This window comes from Salvelinus fontinalis, chromosome 27, assembly GCF_029448725.1.
Source record: "Salvelinus fontinalis isolate EN_2023a chromosome 27, ASM2944872v1, whole genome shotgun sequence".
In the NCBI taxonomy this organism is placed as follows: domain Eukaryota; kingdom Metazoa; phylum Chordata; class Actinopteri; order Salmoniformes; family Salmonidae; genus Salvelinus; species Salvelinus fontinalis.
In genome coordinates this window covers 3,725,902-3,742,483 of record NC_074691.1, presented here as the reverse complement: position 1 = coordinate 3,742,483, position 16,582 = coordinate 3,725,902, and the positions used below count along the sequence as shown (strand labels likewise).

The 16,582-nt window shown below is 43.3% G+C and overlaps 1 protein-coding gene across 2 annotated transcripts; it reads right to left on the bottom strand.

The window, feature by feature from the left end:
• Window positions 1–315: 315 nt before the first annotated feature.
• On the bottom strand, window positions 316–12,342 carry LOC129824878 (XK-related protein 5-like). Of its 2 annotated transcripts, none has more exons than XM_055884417.1 (7): window positions 12,078–12,342; window positions 10,374–10,557; window positions 9,623–9,807; window positions 8,547–8,756; window positions 6,898–7,067; window positions 4,904–5,015; window positions 316–4,470 (listed from the first exon to the last, which is right to left on the bottom strand). In XM_055884417.1, the coding sequence occupies exons 1-7, from the start codon at window positions 12,202–12,204 to the stop codon at window positions 3,431–3,433; spliced, it is 2,028 nt and encodes a 675-aa protein (XP_055740392.1). In that variant the 5' UTR covers window positions 12,205–12,342; the 3' UTR covers window positions 316–3,430. The 2 variants fall into 2 exon arrangements, with proteins under 2 accessions (XP_055740392.1, XP_055740391.1); XM_055884416.1 differs by having other exon boundaries at window positions 8,547–8,759; window positions 12,078–12,341.
• Between the last annotated feature and the right edge of the window lie 4,240 nt (window positions 12,343–16,582).

Sequence of the window (16,582 nt, the reverse complement as noted above, 5' to 3'; positions counted from 1 at the left end):
TTTCTAGCAACTTTAGAATTACAGAATGCTGCAGAACATTCAAAGCATTTTCTTATTTACAACAAAAACTAAATGTTTGAAGTGATTTGAATGTAAAAATAGTTCGATGATCGAGCTTGTTTAAGTCACCCGCCTCTTTTCATAGGACAAATGAGGACAAAAAAAAGTTGCCCCATATTACCTATGCATTTCTATGTAATGCATACAAGCATACCATAACTTATTTGCTCTTACTGTAGATATAAAAGTATAATGTAATTCATACATTCATTTGTGTACATAGAATTAAATGAAAGTTGAAATAATTACAACACATTTTTGCATCAAGTCCACCCAATATAACCTTTATTGCTTGTTCGTTATTACATCAACTGTGGCCTTGACCTATGTAACAAAATGTTGAATAGGCAAGCACCTGAGAGGGGGAAAAGTATGAAAACCAGCATAATTTCAGTGTTCTGTACGTGTTGCCTATGTACAGTGCCTTCCGAAAGTATTCACACCCCTTGACTTCATCCACATCGTCTTACAAAGTGGGATTAAAATGGATGTAATTGACATTTTTTTGTCAACGTTCTACACAACACACTCTGTAATGTGAAAGTGGAAGAACATTTTTTGCGTGTAAAAAATTCATGAAAAATAAAAACACTAATATATCTTGATAAGTAATCAACCCCCTGAGTCAATACTGTACATGTTAGAATCACCTTTGGCAGCGATGAGTCTTCCTGGGTAAGTCTCTTCACAGTTTTCCACTCCTGGATTGTGCAACATTTGCCCATTATTCTTTTCAACTTTTGTCAAATTGGTTGACCATTGCTCGACAACCCATTTTTAGGTCTTGCCATAAGTTTGCAAGCAGATTTAAATCAAAACTGTAACTCGGCCACTCAGGGATATTCACTGTCTTCTTGGTAAGCAACTCCAGTGTATATTTGGCCTTGTGTTTTAGGTTATTGTCTTGCTGAAAGGTGAATACATCTCCTCGTGTCTGGTGAAAAGCAGACTGAACCAGGTTTTCCTCTAGGATTTTGCCTGTGCTTAGCTCCATTCTGTTTCTTTCTTACCTTGAAAAACTCCCCCAGTCCTTAACGATCACAAGTATACCCATAACATGATGCAGCCACAACTATGCTTGAAAAGGTGGAAAGTGGTACTCAGTTATATGTTGTATTTGATTTGCCCCAAACATAGTTCAATTGCTTGGCCACATTTTGTGCAGTATTACTTTTACGCCTTGTTGCAAACATGATGCATGTTTTGGAATATTTTTTATTCACTCTGTCAATTAGGTTATTATTGTGGAGTAACTGCAATGTTGTTGATCCAGGCTTAGTTTTCTCCTATCACAGCCATTCAACTCTGTAACGGTTTTAAAGTCTCCATTGGCCTCATGGTGAAATCCCTAAGCGGTTTTCTTCCTCACCGGCAACTGAGTTAGGAAGGACGCCTGTATCTTTGTAGTGACTGGGTGTATTGATACACCATCCAAAGTGTAATTAATAACTTCACCATGCTCAAAGGGATATTCAATGTCTGCTTTTTAAACCCATCTACCAATAGGTGCCCTTCTTTGCAAGTCATTGGACAACCTTCCTGCTCTTTGTGGTTGAATCTGTTTTCAAATACATTGCTCGACTGAGGAACCTGACAGATAATTATATGTGTGGGGTACAGAGATGAGGTAGTCATTTAAAAACATGTTAAACACACATTTTGCCCACAGAGTGAGCCCATGATTGTTAGAAAATGTCTTTACTCCTGAACTTATTTAAGCTTGCCATAACGAGTGGTGTAGCAGTCAGAGGCGTTACTACAGACCTTGGTTTGATCCCGGCTGTATCACAACCACGCCGTGATCGGGAGTCCCATAGGGCAGCGCACAATTAGCCCAGTGTCGTCCGGGTTAGGGAAGGGTTTGGGTAGGCAGTCATTGTAAATTAGAATGTGTTCCTAACTGACTTGCCTAGTTAAATATAAAAGGTTAAATAAAGAAAGAAAACAAAGGGGTTGAACACTTATTGACTCAAGACATTGCTGCTTTTCATTTTTAAATAATTTGTAAACATTTTAAAAACATAATTCCACTTTGACATTATGGGGTACTGTGCGTAGACCAGTGACCAAAAAAGTCTCAGTGTAATCAATCTTAAATTCAGGCTGTAACAACAATGTGGAAAAAGTGAAGGAGTGTGAATACTTTCTGAAGACACTGTATCTTACCCTGGGTCCTTTTATAGAGCATGTAATCAACAATACAATGATCCCTTATAGGAGAGATGAAAAAATGAGCACAGCAAAACATTGTCACAAAATATGTCTTGGATATCCCTTATTCTTCCATGTACCTTCACATGTGAGGTGTGAAAACTGTTTAAAACACAACCATTCGCCTGAGACAGTACAATACAACATATTTTAGAGTTTCTCAATTGGAAAAACTGCATTTAGCAAGTTAACATGTTCAACATGTCTTTAAGACAAAGAATAAAAAATAAAAAAATTGATCTTTTCAACAATGTACCTTAAAAATATTCATTAATTAGCTCAATAAATACGTTTGTTAATATGAACAGCTTCGCAAAAGGCAAAATGGGTCATATCAACGTGAGACAACTGTCTGATTTCCCCATCAAACAGTTTCGTCGAGTTGACTATGAAGCCCTGTCTGTCCTAAGCAGTGTCAGCAAATGAGTGTATACGTTCACCTGGGGTGTAGTCATTAGCGCACAGCACACCGTTGCAAATGGCAGCTAAACATTTTGCAACGGACAAGTTCAGTTTAGTCCTTCCCTGTTTCGGTCGTTTGCTTACGTTTGGTTCCTAGTGAACCTTTGACCTGTTCAATGTGTTCATTTTGGGGGTATGGGGAGTGAGTATCTTTTCAGAGGAATAGCAAAAACACAACAAGAAATTAGAGCTGCACTGATACTATCGATGATGGTACTCAGTATCTGGCCGATACGGTATCTGTAAATGCCAACCAAAACAAAGTTCAGATACTAAGCTGATATATTGCAGCGGGTATCTTCACTTTAGCCGAGATCATGTCACCACTTCTAGAATTATTTTTTAGAAGCATTTAAATTTGTTTTTATGTGGTATTATTTGTTTATTGTATTATATTTGGTTGATTAGGAGGTAGCGTTGATTGAACTGGGTTAAAGTTATTGTTATAAAAAGTAAGTACCGGTACTCGGCGTAATAGGAAATCCTCAATAGAAAGTACTTGGTACTCAGAACAATCAGCAAGAAATGGTAAAGAACAGCTTTATAGGAAATGTATATTACTTAAGATACTTGTGCTTCAAAATGAGCTAGCTTTGAGCTGGGCTTGTGTTTGATTATGCTTCCTCTCCATTGACTTTTCAATCTCTTTCCACCATCTCTTTTTTTTCTCCTCCCTCTCCTTTTCCCTCCCTTGTTCTTAAAATCCATCGTCCTCGTCTCGGCGCGACAATATCAGCTGCCTCCTGGGACCACTCAGATGAGGGATGCTGGGCGGTGCGTCCCCCTGCACCCCAGAGTCCAGTTTGGGTGTGGAGGTGTAGCGAGGCCCCATCTGACCCATCTGCAGTCCCCTGACGTCCCTGTGCAGGGCGGGGTCGCTGGGGATGGAGCCGAGGCCTGACATGCCCATGGGGGGGCTGGCCCGGTCCAGGCGGGGGTTGCTGGTGCTGCTGGGGGACTGGGGGTCGGCACTGAAGTACAGTGTGGAGCTGGACAGGGTGGTGCTGGGGCAGAAGTAGGGCTCGGGGCTGTCCCCGAACACCGATTTGCCCTCGGGCGAGCTGCGCTTTAAGGAGTCAGACATCGGCGACTCCAGTGGGCTCTGCATGTCCTCCAGGCTGTCCTCGCTCACCTCCTCGCCAGGCGTCTCGGCGGATGTGGGCTCATCGCTGGCGCTCTGGAACTCCTCCTTGCAGTCCGAGAGGGGTGCTAGGCCCCGCTTCGTCCCCTGCGATTCGGACACCGAGGCTCCGGAGACCCCGTCGTAGTGGCCCCCACACGCCGTGGTAGTCCTGCCGCCACCTGTACCCGTGGCCTCCGAGTTACAACAGTAATTGTCCTCGTCCAAGTTGGCCACCACGCCACCGGCGCCATAGGCCCGGTTGATCTTTCCTACGTCACTCGTTTTTAGTGCCAAGCGAATCAGGAGCCAGTGGTGGTGGCGGCAGAGGCACGAGTTACCCAGCCTGGGACCGCAACTCCCAGGATGCTCCAGGAGGGAGCCGGCCACGCCAGAGAGGGAGAAGCTGCCGTGATTGTGTAGGGAGGAGGGTGCGGTCTGGGGGAGGCTCTTGTCACCTCCCCCACCCCCTAGGGAGTAGGACGACTCGCCCTGCTCTAGGCCCTCCAGGCAGGTGGAGCCCATGTGGTGGTTGCGGTGGCCGAGGCCATGGCCTGTGGCGATCTCGGTGGACTTGGGGTGGAGGAAGCGGTAGTACAGGACTAGAGAGGTGGCGCCTGGAGTAGGGAGAGATAAGAGAGGGGGAGACTTAGAAACACGCTCTATGTGATGCAGAGTATTTGAATGGACAGTGATGTACAATACTGAACAAATTATAGTATTCATTAAAGGTTACGGCAGTTGGGTGATGGGATTGAAAGTTCCTTACGGGGAACAGTTGGTTGTGTCTGAAGCTTGACGTGGTGCCTTAGATAGATAGACAATGTATCCCTTACAGCCATGAACATGACTAAATCTGTAATATTTTAGGTTTCTCTTGTATCAAACATTTGCCCGAAATGAAATCTAAATATGAATTTTAGAAGTACTTGTTTTCTTTTCACACAATAGGTTTTTAACATCCTCTTTGATCTGTGCACAGGCATCAGGCATAACCAGGGGCTTAAAACTAAATGCTACATCAGGGGGAGAATCCAAAGAGTGACTCGCCAAGCAGGAAGCTGCTCAGCACAGCGATGGGGAGGGTCATGCTATCCCATGATTTCTCACTGAGGAAGTCGGACGCTGCCACTAGTAGGGTGGTGTTCTCCAGTAGCATGGCCTATAGGAGAAGAGGTCAGAGGGAGGTCAGGAGAAGTCATGACGGGACTAAGACGGGACAATGGAATGCAAGGACAGAAAGCGTGTGTGTGTGTGTGTGTGTGCGCCCATATGAACATGAGTGAAATAATAGGCACCCCCAAAAAATACAAAACATACAACTCGTCACAAAGACACAGGGGTGAACGCATAAGACAACGAATGACACCAAGCAGCAGGAGATTCAAACAGAACTCAATTCAATTCAATAGATCTTTATTGTCCCTGAATGGCAGTCCTCGTCCTCCTATTCGTCATATGTACCACTTAGAAGCAGGAAATTGAAACGGAACTGAATCTGAACATGCACAAAAATCTGAATGAATAGAATGAAATTCAACAGATCTTTCCTATTGTCCCCAAAGGGCAATTCAGTTGCAGCATATCCAAATTTCTCCTCTACTGAATTCTTTCTTCCTGGCAACTGAATTCTTCCTGGCAACTGAATTCTTCCTGGCAACTGAATTCTTCCTGGCAACTGGACCTTTCTTTGGAACAACATTATTTTTGTCTTACTGAGATTTACTGTCAGGACCCAGGTCTGACAGAATCTGTGCAGCAGATCTAGGTGCTGCTGTAGGACCTCCTTGGTGGGGGACAGAAGCACCAGATCATCAGAAAACAGTAGACATTTGACTTCAGATTCTAGTAGGGTGAGGCCAGGTGCTGCAGTCTCTCTCTCTCCAATTAAAGTCCAAGGGATTTATTGGCATGGAAAACATTAGTTTATATTGCCAAAGCAAGTGGAATAGATAATTAACAAAAGTGAAATGGAATGGCAGCTCAGTTTCCACCTCATTTTGTGGGCAGTGTGCACATAGCCTGTCTTCTCTTGAGTGACAGGTCTGATTACAGCTGCCTCTCAATAGCAAGGCTATGCTCACTGAGTCTGTATATAGTCAAAGCTTTCCTTCATTTTGGGTCAGTCAGAGTGGTCAGGTATTCTGCCACTGTGTACTCTCTAATTAGGGCCTTATAGTTTGCTTTGTTTTTTTGTTAATTCTTTCCAATGTGTCAAGTGATTATCTTTTTGTTTTCTCATGATTTGGTTGGGTCTAACTGTGTTGCTGTCCCGGGGCTCTGTGGAGTCTGTTTGTGTTTGTGAACAGAGCCCCAGGACCAACTTGCTTAGGGGACTCTTCTCCAGGTTTATTTCTCTGTAGATGATGGCTTTGTTATGGAAGGTTTGGGAACCGCTTCCCTTTAGATGGATTTACAATTTAGAGTCTCTTTTCTGGATTTTGATAATTAGCGGGTATCGGACTAATTCTGTTCTGCATGCATTATTTGGTGTTTTATGTTGTACACAGAGTTCTGCATGCAGAGTCTCAATTTGGTGTTTGTCCCATTTTGTGAATTCTTGGTTGGTGAGCAGACCACAGAACTCCCAACCATAAAGGGCAATGGGTTCTATAACCGATTCAAGTATTTTTAGCCAGATCCTAATTGGTATGTTGAATTTTATGTTCCTTTTGATGGCATGGGCCTTTCTTGCCTCGTCTCTCAGATTGTTCACAGCTTTGTGGAAGTTACCTGTGACGGTGATCTTTAGGCCGAGGTATGTACCGTTTTTTTTGTGTGCTCTAAGGCAACGGTGCGTAGATGGAATTTGTATTTGTGGCCCTGGCAACTGGACCTTTCTTTGGAACACCATTATTTTTGTCATACTGACATTTACTGTCAGGGCCCAGGTCTGACAGAATCTGTGCAGAAGATCTGGGTGCTGCTGTAGGACCTCCTCGGTTGGGGACAGAAGCGCCAGATCATCAGCAAACAGTAGACATTTGACTCCAGATTCTAGTAGGGTGAGGCCGGGCGCTGCAGTCTCTGTCGTACGTACGTACCACGTAGAAGCCGGCCATGCGAAAGCGCGAGGGTCCGTCCTTGACGTTGAGGAAGAGGAAGATGTGGACCAATCCCAGCGCGACGTTGAACAGGCGCCAGCGCCAGGGTCCGGTGCAGATTTCCGGTTGCTGGGCGACCAGCCAGAAGGACGCCAGGAGCCAGTGGAAGCCTGGAGGTCAGTGTAAAAATAGATAGCTAGCTGAGATTACTGGTAAAAGTTGATTCTGATATGATTAAGATATTTTTTTTTATTATTATCCCAATTAGGGCGTGGTGCCTGGCCATAAACAACTGGGAGATTTTAAAAAGGATGTGCAGAGAGAGGAAAGAGGGAGGAGAGAAAGCGAGAGGACCGGTGTTATTTTGTTGTGTTTACACAGGGAACTCGGATGTAGTAAATAACGCATCAATGCAGATTCCAGATCCTTTACGATCCTCTGACAGCACAGCCAATCAAAATGGTCAATTATAATCAGCTGATTTAATCAACTCATTTGACCTACAACTGACCTCTACGTGCATTATACCAAATGTACAAAGCCTCAGGTTAAATTAGAAATAAATACGTATGTTAATTCAAATCAATAAAAGGCATTTGTCTTCTTAACGCAACACGTGTTGTCCTTCAAAGCGTGTTCCTTGGCAACCAGTGTCCACCTACATGACTAACTAGGCAAGTCAGTTAAGAACAAATTCTTATTTAAAATGACGGCCTACCAAAAGGCAAAAGGCCTCCCTGTGTGGACGGGGTCTCGGGAGTCTGGTGGGAGGAATGGAATAACCCCCTTTGCCTGGGCAGAAATCTAATTAGCATTATACAACAATCCCTATACAAATATGTCAGTTTAAGCTAGAGCTATCTTTTTTTTTTTAACATCGGCTGCGTCTCAATCGACTGCATCTGTCTTTGTAACACTTCTACATCTGCGGTGAAAGGTGACAGAGCTTGAGCGGTGTTTGTCAAACCATGAGACATCCCGAAAATCGATCTGCTCACAAAATCGTCTGCGGCGTCCGAACGGTTTGGCCTACAAAACTACTATGTGATGAGACTCTCACAAACACGACGATGTTGTCTGTTTTGCTCGACGACCCCCACAAGCGTCTTGGGTCTCGTCTAAAGTCGGTACAGCCGATCTGACAACTTCTGTCTGTAGCGTTCCGAGCAGTTTGGGCTACACACTAATATGACCTCTCTGTAGAAAGGTGAGACTCTCAGGAACACGTACATGTTGGTTGTTTTGCTCTAGGAGCCCATGGACCTCACAAGACTCGTCTGAAGGACCCTCAGTACCAGTTGAAAAAATGAATGGAAGTATACAGTATATGGAGACTAATCTTTCTTATATCTCTCAGATATAGGATAGACACTTAGGAACAAACTTCCATTAGATGTTTGGGGGGGACTATCTGTTCCATGTAGTGAATATGTTATTAAATGCATTTGTATGGGCTAATAGCAGTAAGGCAAAAAATATTTTTTATTCAATTTTTCATTTTTTTTTTATACTTCAAGGGGTCTTAAAATTTAAAAACAAATAGAAAAATGATCATTCTTAAAAAATTCTCTACCCTCCCTCCCTCCTTCTCTCTGTCTCCCTCCCTCCCTCCTTCTCGCTCTCTTTCGCTCTCCCTTTCTCTCTCTCACCTGCCACTCCGCAGGTCCACCAGTGGAAGTAGCGGGCGAAGGACATGAGGCTTGCCACGCGGGCGCCCAGCATGCCCGCCCTCCACAGCAGCTGGCACAGCAGGGCGGCCGGGGGCATGGCCAGGTGGCCCGGACGGATCAGGCAGCATGCCCGGCTGAATAGCACCAGCGCCCAGGACAGTGACAGCAGGCACAGGCCTGCGCACACCGCTACTGTGGAGGGGGATGGGTGGGTAAGGGAGTGGGGAGGAGAGAGAAATGTAAGACATGTTTTAAGGTATACAGACATTATCATTATAGTATTATTTACTAAGAAAATGGCATGTATAGTAATAACCAATATGTTCTAAGTGACCGGCTGTCACCGGCTTCTAAACAAGGGTCCCAGCCTAATTATATAAGTCTATGGTCCCAGATGAGCTGGCACAATCTGATGGACAGTACAGTTTGCTGCGATTTCAATGAACATTCAGGAGTCATCAGCTCTTTAGGATATGAAAATATATTTAACCAACATTATTACATCATCACAGACATTTGCAAGGAAAATGTTACGTGGAAGTAATTAATTCAGGATAGGGCTAGTATAAACTACAATAGTACGTCACCACAATTGATCGGGTGTTAGACAGCTTTTTCATTACTCCCAATCCGACTCAACCCTAGATCTGGGGCCGTATGCTTCTCAGAGTAAGAGTGATGATCTCGGATCAGCTCCCCCACTGTCCATGTAATCTTATTAATTGTGATATAAAAGGATAAACTGATCTTAAATCAGCACTCCTACTCTGCGGCACTTAAAACCATACCAGTTAGGAGACCAGGGCTGTATGTATCAAGTGTCTCGGAGTAAGAATACTGACTTAGGTTCAGTTTTAACTAGTGGATCGTAATTAACAAGATCACATGGACGGGACCTGATCTTCGATTAGCACTCCTACTATGAATACCAGCCCACTAAGATATGGTAAAATTGTCATTATTACATAGTAATTAATTAGATATGATTTAGGCTACATGTTTGTTTCTTTGTAATGAAGGAAATTAAGCATCACCTGGGTACAGTGGTGCCTTACCTGGGGAGTGGAGTTCCACGTCAGTGACAGCTAAGACGTAGGTCTGCAGCAGTGTCTGAGGGAGGGTGAGGACCAGGGCCTCCAACAGGCGGAGGGCGGACACATCGGCCTGCTGCATCACAGCCGCCCCCAGCTCCCCCGCAGTACCCTGCATGTCCCATACGGATATCATGCAGTCCCACAACCTGCCAGAGGGGGGAGACAAAGAGCAATGGCTGTAATACAGAGCTGGTACAATGAGGGCAGGGCTAGAAGGTAGTTGGTTATGTATGGTGGATGATGATGTGTGTTGGTGGGATTGTGTGTCTGCAATTTAGATATGTAGAATTCTAAAGATGATATACACATAAAATGCTACATTTTTAGGTTTAATGACGTAAACCTCTCAAGGTAACCTCTAATGCCTATCACTTACGGTATAGTACTAGAGGGCAGATAGGACAGGAGATCTTATTTATCCAACTAAGTAAATCAGTGGCTGGTTTCAAAATGATTGTTACTTTGAATTATTCTGAGCTGAAAGCAACTTCTCCGTCAATTTATAATTCTGAGGCAGATCGTTCTGTTGTCAGGGTCCTGTTTTTTTAAGGCACACTGTAACAAAACTTTCAAAAGAATTTTGCAACAGAAAACAAAAGCGGACATTTCTAATTGGTCAAGTTCAGCTAGTACCTCCACATTTCAATCTGTTTTCTTGCATTTCGTGCCTATTGAACACACCTAGGTGTAGCGACTGTTCAGGTGGGCTCACCTTTGGAAGATGCCCAGTTGCAACACATGCGTGAGGGTCAGGAACCAATAGTGGTCTTCCCCGTCGTCACGGTACCACCTGAGACTCAACAGCTGGACCAGTATCCCCGGCAACAGGAAGGCGAGGGTCATCCCCGCCCACTGCCTTTCTTCATTCCATAGGTAGAATCCTACACAATAGATCACTTCATAGGTCACACACACAGAGGGAAGAAATAGGTTTATTATACATGTATATCAATGTAATAGTGTATCAAGTTCTATTTACCTACATACAGAATATATTGGTTACATTCTATGGCGCCTCACGTTCCAAAACAATCGTTTCATATGTGAAGGTGTCACTTAGACTTTCTTTTGGCTGCATTCTGTACAGTCTATGGTGGGAGTGAACAGTGCTACATTCCATTGCACACAATGCCAGCTACATAAATGAACAAGTGAGTGAGTGAGGTGAGTGGATGGCTGGATAAATTAATGAATGAATGGTATATTTGGAAACAATCCCCTCGCCTTTATTTGACAATAAAAACAGTCCCGTTAAAGCCATATCAAATGTATTAATCATTATTAATGAAATGCTATTTATGTGTATGCCTCTTGACCACAAACTTGGCAAGGGGAGAGAAGAGCTCTTGATGGCTAGATATGGATTATTTCTGTCTTATCCATCAGGACTGACTGTCTCTGTTGGTGGGGCCCTAGAGAGGCTCTCAGGCTTAGTTTATTTGGATCCACATTAGCTACTGCACATGCAGCAGCTCCTCTTCCTGGGGTCCACATAAAAAGTACAAATACATGACAACGTACAGAACAGTTATAGACGAGCATAAGATATTAAATTCCCCTATATGTGTTACATAATGAAGGCACAGTAGTTCTATCCGGTGAAAGCCATCTGTGTGGAGGCCAAAGTTGCTTCGCGCGCAGTCAGTTGCCTTCGCTGGGGCTCTCTGACTTGTGCTACTTGTCCATTGGGTTTCCCAAGCCACAAAGTCAAAATTGTCTATTGTAAAAATGAACGAAAACAAAAATATGCTTTTTGGTCTACGGTTAAGGTTAGGATTAAGTTTAGCAGTGGGGTTAGGTTAGGGTCAAGGTCATGGTTAAAATTACATTTTTGGAAGAGCAATAGAAATGGGAGGGGTGTATGACTTTGTGGCTGTGGTAACTAGTGACGACCTTGTCATTGATCTGCTTACTCCTCTACACAAGGATGCACGGCGCGGAGGAGACCTAGTCTCTCCGTGCCCTTCGACTGACCCGCGTGTGATAGGCATACAAAAACTAAAAACATCTCGGTAGAAATAAAGGCTAGCCTTCAACTTAGAAAGAGCGCAATGAAACTGGCTATACACGTATAGAGAATAAAACAGAAAGGTCGGTGGGAATTCGTGCAATGTTACCGGGCCACATTCACATTAACGTATGCACACACAGTAGCTAGCTAGCTAATGTGGCTAACGTTACTAGGCTAATGTTAGCCAAGTGATGCTGAACGGTACTAGACGTGTGCCGTTAGCTAACTAAATACGCATTCCATGAAGTCCATAATAACACATTTCCCCGGAAAAACAAGAACTCTACCATTGCATATAACTAATTGAAGGTCACTAACGCCGTCCAAGGCATGATTGAACATGTTGTGAATGTTTATTTGCAGAATACAGTGGCTAGGCTACTGTAGCGTTTGGTATCCACTTACGCGCGGTTCTTTCAGCCAGTATCACCAGCCCCGACACACCAAAAAGGATAGCCTGGCACCACGCAATCCAGGACCCACTCCGAGCCGCCATGGGCATCATATGGGCGACAGGCCCAGTGTTTATCATGATACGGAGACTTGGGCGCCGCGGGAACCAGCCGGGGACATTATTATTGTCATCCTCCTCCTTTTGTGGATCCGTTACCTACCAGTACTCGTCCTCCAGGCTGGCTCCCGTCAAAAACATTTGACGTCACTGCAGTTTTTAAAGAGGCAGTACACTACTCGGTAAAGTAAGTATTGTTTAAACTCCCTATTGTCACATTGACGTTGAGACGTTACACCTTTTCATGTAGTGGCTATCCTGATTTATACAGGGCCGGTTCTGGACGTTCTGCCGCACTAGGCGAGACTAGGCGAGACAGCTAAAAGACGGATGAACAGAACATAATAGCAGCCCAATTAATAGGCTTATGCTACAAATTAAACACAACTTTAGCACATCTGGTTAGTAGGCTATATAATCAGTTAAATGTCAATAATATAGCCTAATATTTTCAATCTGATTACATTGTTAAAATCACCAATGTCCTGGACGTTCTGCCGCCCAAGGCCAGACAAAAATGATTACATCTTAGACATCCTTATGAATCTAAGCAAGGCACTTTCAAAAGTTACCTTTCCACCCAGACATAGGCTCTACTGACGCAGAAAACTGTCAGCTTCAAATGCTGGCTACTGGCTACAAATGTTGTATAACCCAACAACAGAAGTTCTTCCCTAAAAGCTGCCTGGGTTTAAACAAACATATTCAATTTTCAGAAAGAGAAAAGCTCAATTAATAGGGACAGAATAGCAAAGTCTATTTTTTTTCATTCTCTTTTCAGAAAGAGAAAAGCTCAATTAATAGGGACAGAATAGCAAAGTCTATTTTTTTTTCATTCTCTTTTCAGAAAGAGAAAAGCTCAATTAATAGGGACAGAATAGCAAAGTTTAATTTTTTTTATCTCCTCGAATATTATAGGCTACGGTTTAGCTTCAGATTGTCCCCATATGCATCCGAGTCACGTCTTTCGCGGGCATTTTAGAACTTGTTTCGACCATAAGGCATCACCGAGTGAAGCACTGTTATAGAACGCTTGCTATAATCTAGATACGTTTTATGTACTTATTTAAAAATATAAAGCAAACAATAGATATCCTTTTTGCCTTTTTCTTTAACAAAGGGTATGTGATACCCTCACTCAATTCGAGCCCTGGTTTTAGTCAAACACACCAAGCCCTTCTCAGACACGGGGGTATTTAATTAGTACATGAGAAAGGTTTGGAGTATTTGGCTATACCGACATCTATGGATAGGATAATTGTGTCTGTCAAACAGGTAGGCTGAACACTTATTGTTTGGAAGATGAAGAAATAAGCTCCAATCATCTATGTCATTCTATGTTCATGCCCATAAACATTTTTGGTGCACTTAACCCCTGCATCGGAGAGTTTCATTGTTGATATCACTATGCAACCTACAGTTGGAAAACGAAGTTTTTTATTAATAATATCCCACCTGTTATAACACATGGCACGACCCCATAATTGTTACAATTACAATAAAAATAACACTTTTATATAACATATTTAACATATATTTTATATTACTGTAGAACTGTAAAACAGAGTAAGATCATTTGAGCTTTGGAAACAACTGCTTTGATAAATTCATGGCGGGCCTCGTTTCCCTGGAGCAGTGTAAAATAAGCTTTACGTCAATGATCCAGCCTTAATGAATTTAGTTTATTTACATATCGAATGTTATTGTCCAACATCAGTTTCAGAATTGATTTATTTCGTCTCCACCTAGTGAGGCCGCTTTCCTCTGCTGTGGTGCTGCATTGCATTCAGCGACGTAATCTCTCGGTAGCTGTCCATGGTCCTGATTCTTCCAGTCCTTGGTTCCATCCCTGACCAGTAGATTTGCACTCGTGTGAAAAAAGTTTGCAGCAAAAACAAAAGGCTGCATCGTTTTGCTTGGAATAGACAAGCCTTGGTCTCTCCATTCTCTCCGCGCTCACCATCCTCCTATAGTAGTGGGCCACCGAAAACTTTCGTTGCCCTTCATCTCTTGGGAAATTCCCCTCCTTATCCTGATGTGGCCCTGCCTGCACTAATATATCCGGTAAAGATCCATTCATTTATTTTGACCACTCACTGGGATCTTTAATGTTTTTTGTCTGGGAGTCGGATTTAGCAGCAGCATCACCACTGTCACCGGGGACGGATCTGAGTCTGGGTCCAAGATAATAGGGTCTTCGCCGGCATTGTTTGGAGGTGTGGCTAGGCCTGGTGTGACCACCTGTTCTTGTCCAGCCAGGGAGCTGTCATCATCGGTGGAAGTGCATGGCTCGGACTCCTCGAGTTGCCCCATTCGAACAGGGGCTCGTCGTTCTCGGCGAATGAATGGCCTGTCCTCGTAGGCTTGTCATTCTCCACACCGGCTGATGGACATTGCTGCACACTGATACATTTCACCAGCGAATTTCTTTGGTTTAGAGATTGTGCCTCTTTTCTCATTCTTTTTTAAAATATTCGCTTCCTGATAGTTTGTGTCTCTTAGACATGATAGCAAATTGTTTCACATCTCTATAGATTACTTTTAGTTAAAATTATATCCGCTAGTAGTAGCTAGCTAACGTTAACAGGCTAGGTTAGGCTACTGCCTTAAACACTAATAGAATAGTCTTCGTCACACACAAACATTTAAAAAATACAATTATTTAATTGGCAGATTCATTTTTATTAATGTTTCACAATTGGATACTCCCATATAAATACACACATCACCATAGCTACCAATGATAGTTGGAGGGAACTTCGGGAGAAGAGGGAATGGGTGGGGGCGGGAACTGCAGCAACGCTATGAGCTGGTGGCAGGAGTTCCGCGGGCGGTGAAGCAGTGATGCCAATTTAGCAATTTTGTTGCTATATTTAGCAACTTTTCAGACTACCCTGGCAACATTTCTTTTTCAAACAGCACCTAGCAACAAATATAGCTACTTAAAAAAAAATATGAACTTTTAGCAACTTTTGAAAAGTGACTCAAACGCTAAAATGCATTCATTTTCCCTCTAGATGACACAAAAATGATTTTCTCTGTAACACACTCAGTCACAACACACGTGCCTGGCTGCAAAAGTGCATTGTGATTGACGTCAGAAGAAGGCCAGCAGCAATTTCAGCAAATTGCAAATCATTGTTGGCTGACTGCAGCAGCAGTAGTACGGGTTCGACCAGCCAAACCCAACGAATATAGTTGGTCAAGAATGTTTGATCTTGAACAGAACTTACAACATCAATCAACATCTCTCAATCAAAAGTGTACAGACAGAAGTACAGAAAAGAATGGGAGTCTGTACCTGAACAAATGTCAAATCATATTTTTTGCCGAGATGACCAGTCAATTGAAGCAACTTTATAGTGTATTGTACGTAATGATGCAGTTTTACGTTATCACGCAATGACATCACAACGTCATTTAGCTACTTTTAGCAACAAACCAACCTTCCTCTAGCAACTTACCCTGATAAGTTGGCAACACTGCGGTGAAGTAGCTGATTAGTGGCGCCCCAAATTCAAGTGCCTAATCTTGCCTAATGGGAGGGCCGGACCTGAGTTTATAATCTTCCATATCACACAAATCCAGGGATATAATCTAGAGATATAATACCTTGGGTGCTATGCCGCTGAGAAAACACTCAGGAAAGAAAGATACACTTATTCAAACACTCATGAACTCAAACACTAATTTCACTACCACCTCCTAAGAAAGAGGATAATGACACAGGAACACAGACAGTGAACCTACAGCGACTTCCGACAACCTGCGTGTGTGTGTTAGGGGTGTGAGGGGTCAGCTGTTTGTTGACCCGCACCTACCTGTAATTGCTAATAACCCATCTGCAACCGCCCGACTGAGCGCACAAAACATTACGAACACCTTCCTAATATTGAGTTGCACCCCCTTTTTTTGCCTCAGAACAGACTCAATTCGTCGGGGCTGTCACTTTCTGACCTTTATTTCCTTTGTTTTTGTCTTTATTTAGTATGGTCAGGGCGTGAGTTGGGTGGGTAATCTATGTTTTCTATTTCTGTGTTGGTTTTCTCTGTTTGGTCTGATATGGTTCTCAATCAGAGGCAGGTGTTTTGTGTTGTCTCTGATTGGGAACCATATTTAGGTAGCCTGTTTTGTGTTGGGTTTTGTGGGTGGTTATTTTCAGTCTTTGTGTGTCTGCACCAGACAGAACTGTTTCGTTTCGTGTTTTTATCGTTATTTTGTTTGTTTGTTTAATGTATTCTATTAAAATGGATACTTTTCACGCTGCGCCTTGGTCCTCCTCTCTTCCTCCATACGACGAACGTTACAGGGGCATGGACTCTACAAGGCCCATGTTGACACCAATGCACAGTTGTCAAGTTGGCTGGATGTCCTTTGGGTGGTGGACCATTCTTAATAC

Bases quoted from the DNA above. Each gene is read 5' to 3' on its own strand.
- LOC129824878 (XM_055884416.1), bottom strand. From the start codon at position 12,204: ATGATAAACACTGGGCCTGTCGCCCATATGATGCCCATGGCGGCTCGG. The intron at 10,558-12,077 runs GTAAGTGGATAC...TGACCTATGAAG, and splicing joins ACTGGCTGAAAGAACCGCGC to TGATCTATTGTGTAGGATTC. The intron at 9,808-10,373 runs GTGAGCCCACCT...CCCCTCTGGCAG, and splicing joins CAACTGGGCATCTTCCAAAG to GTTGTGGGACTGCATGATAT.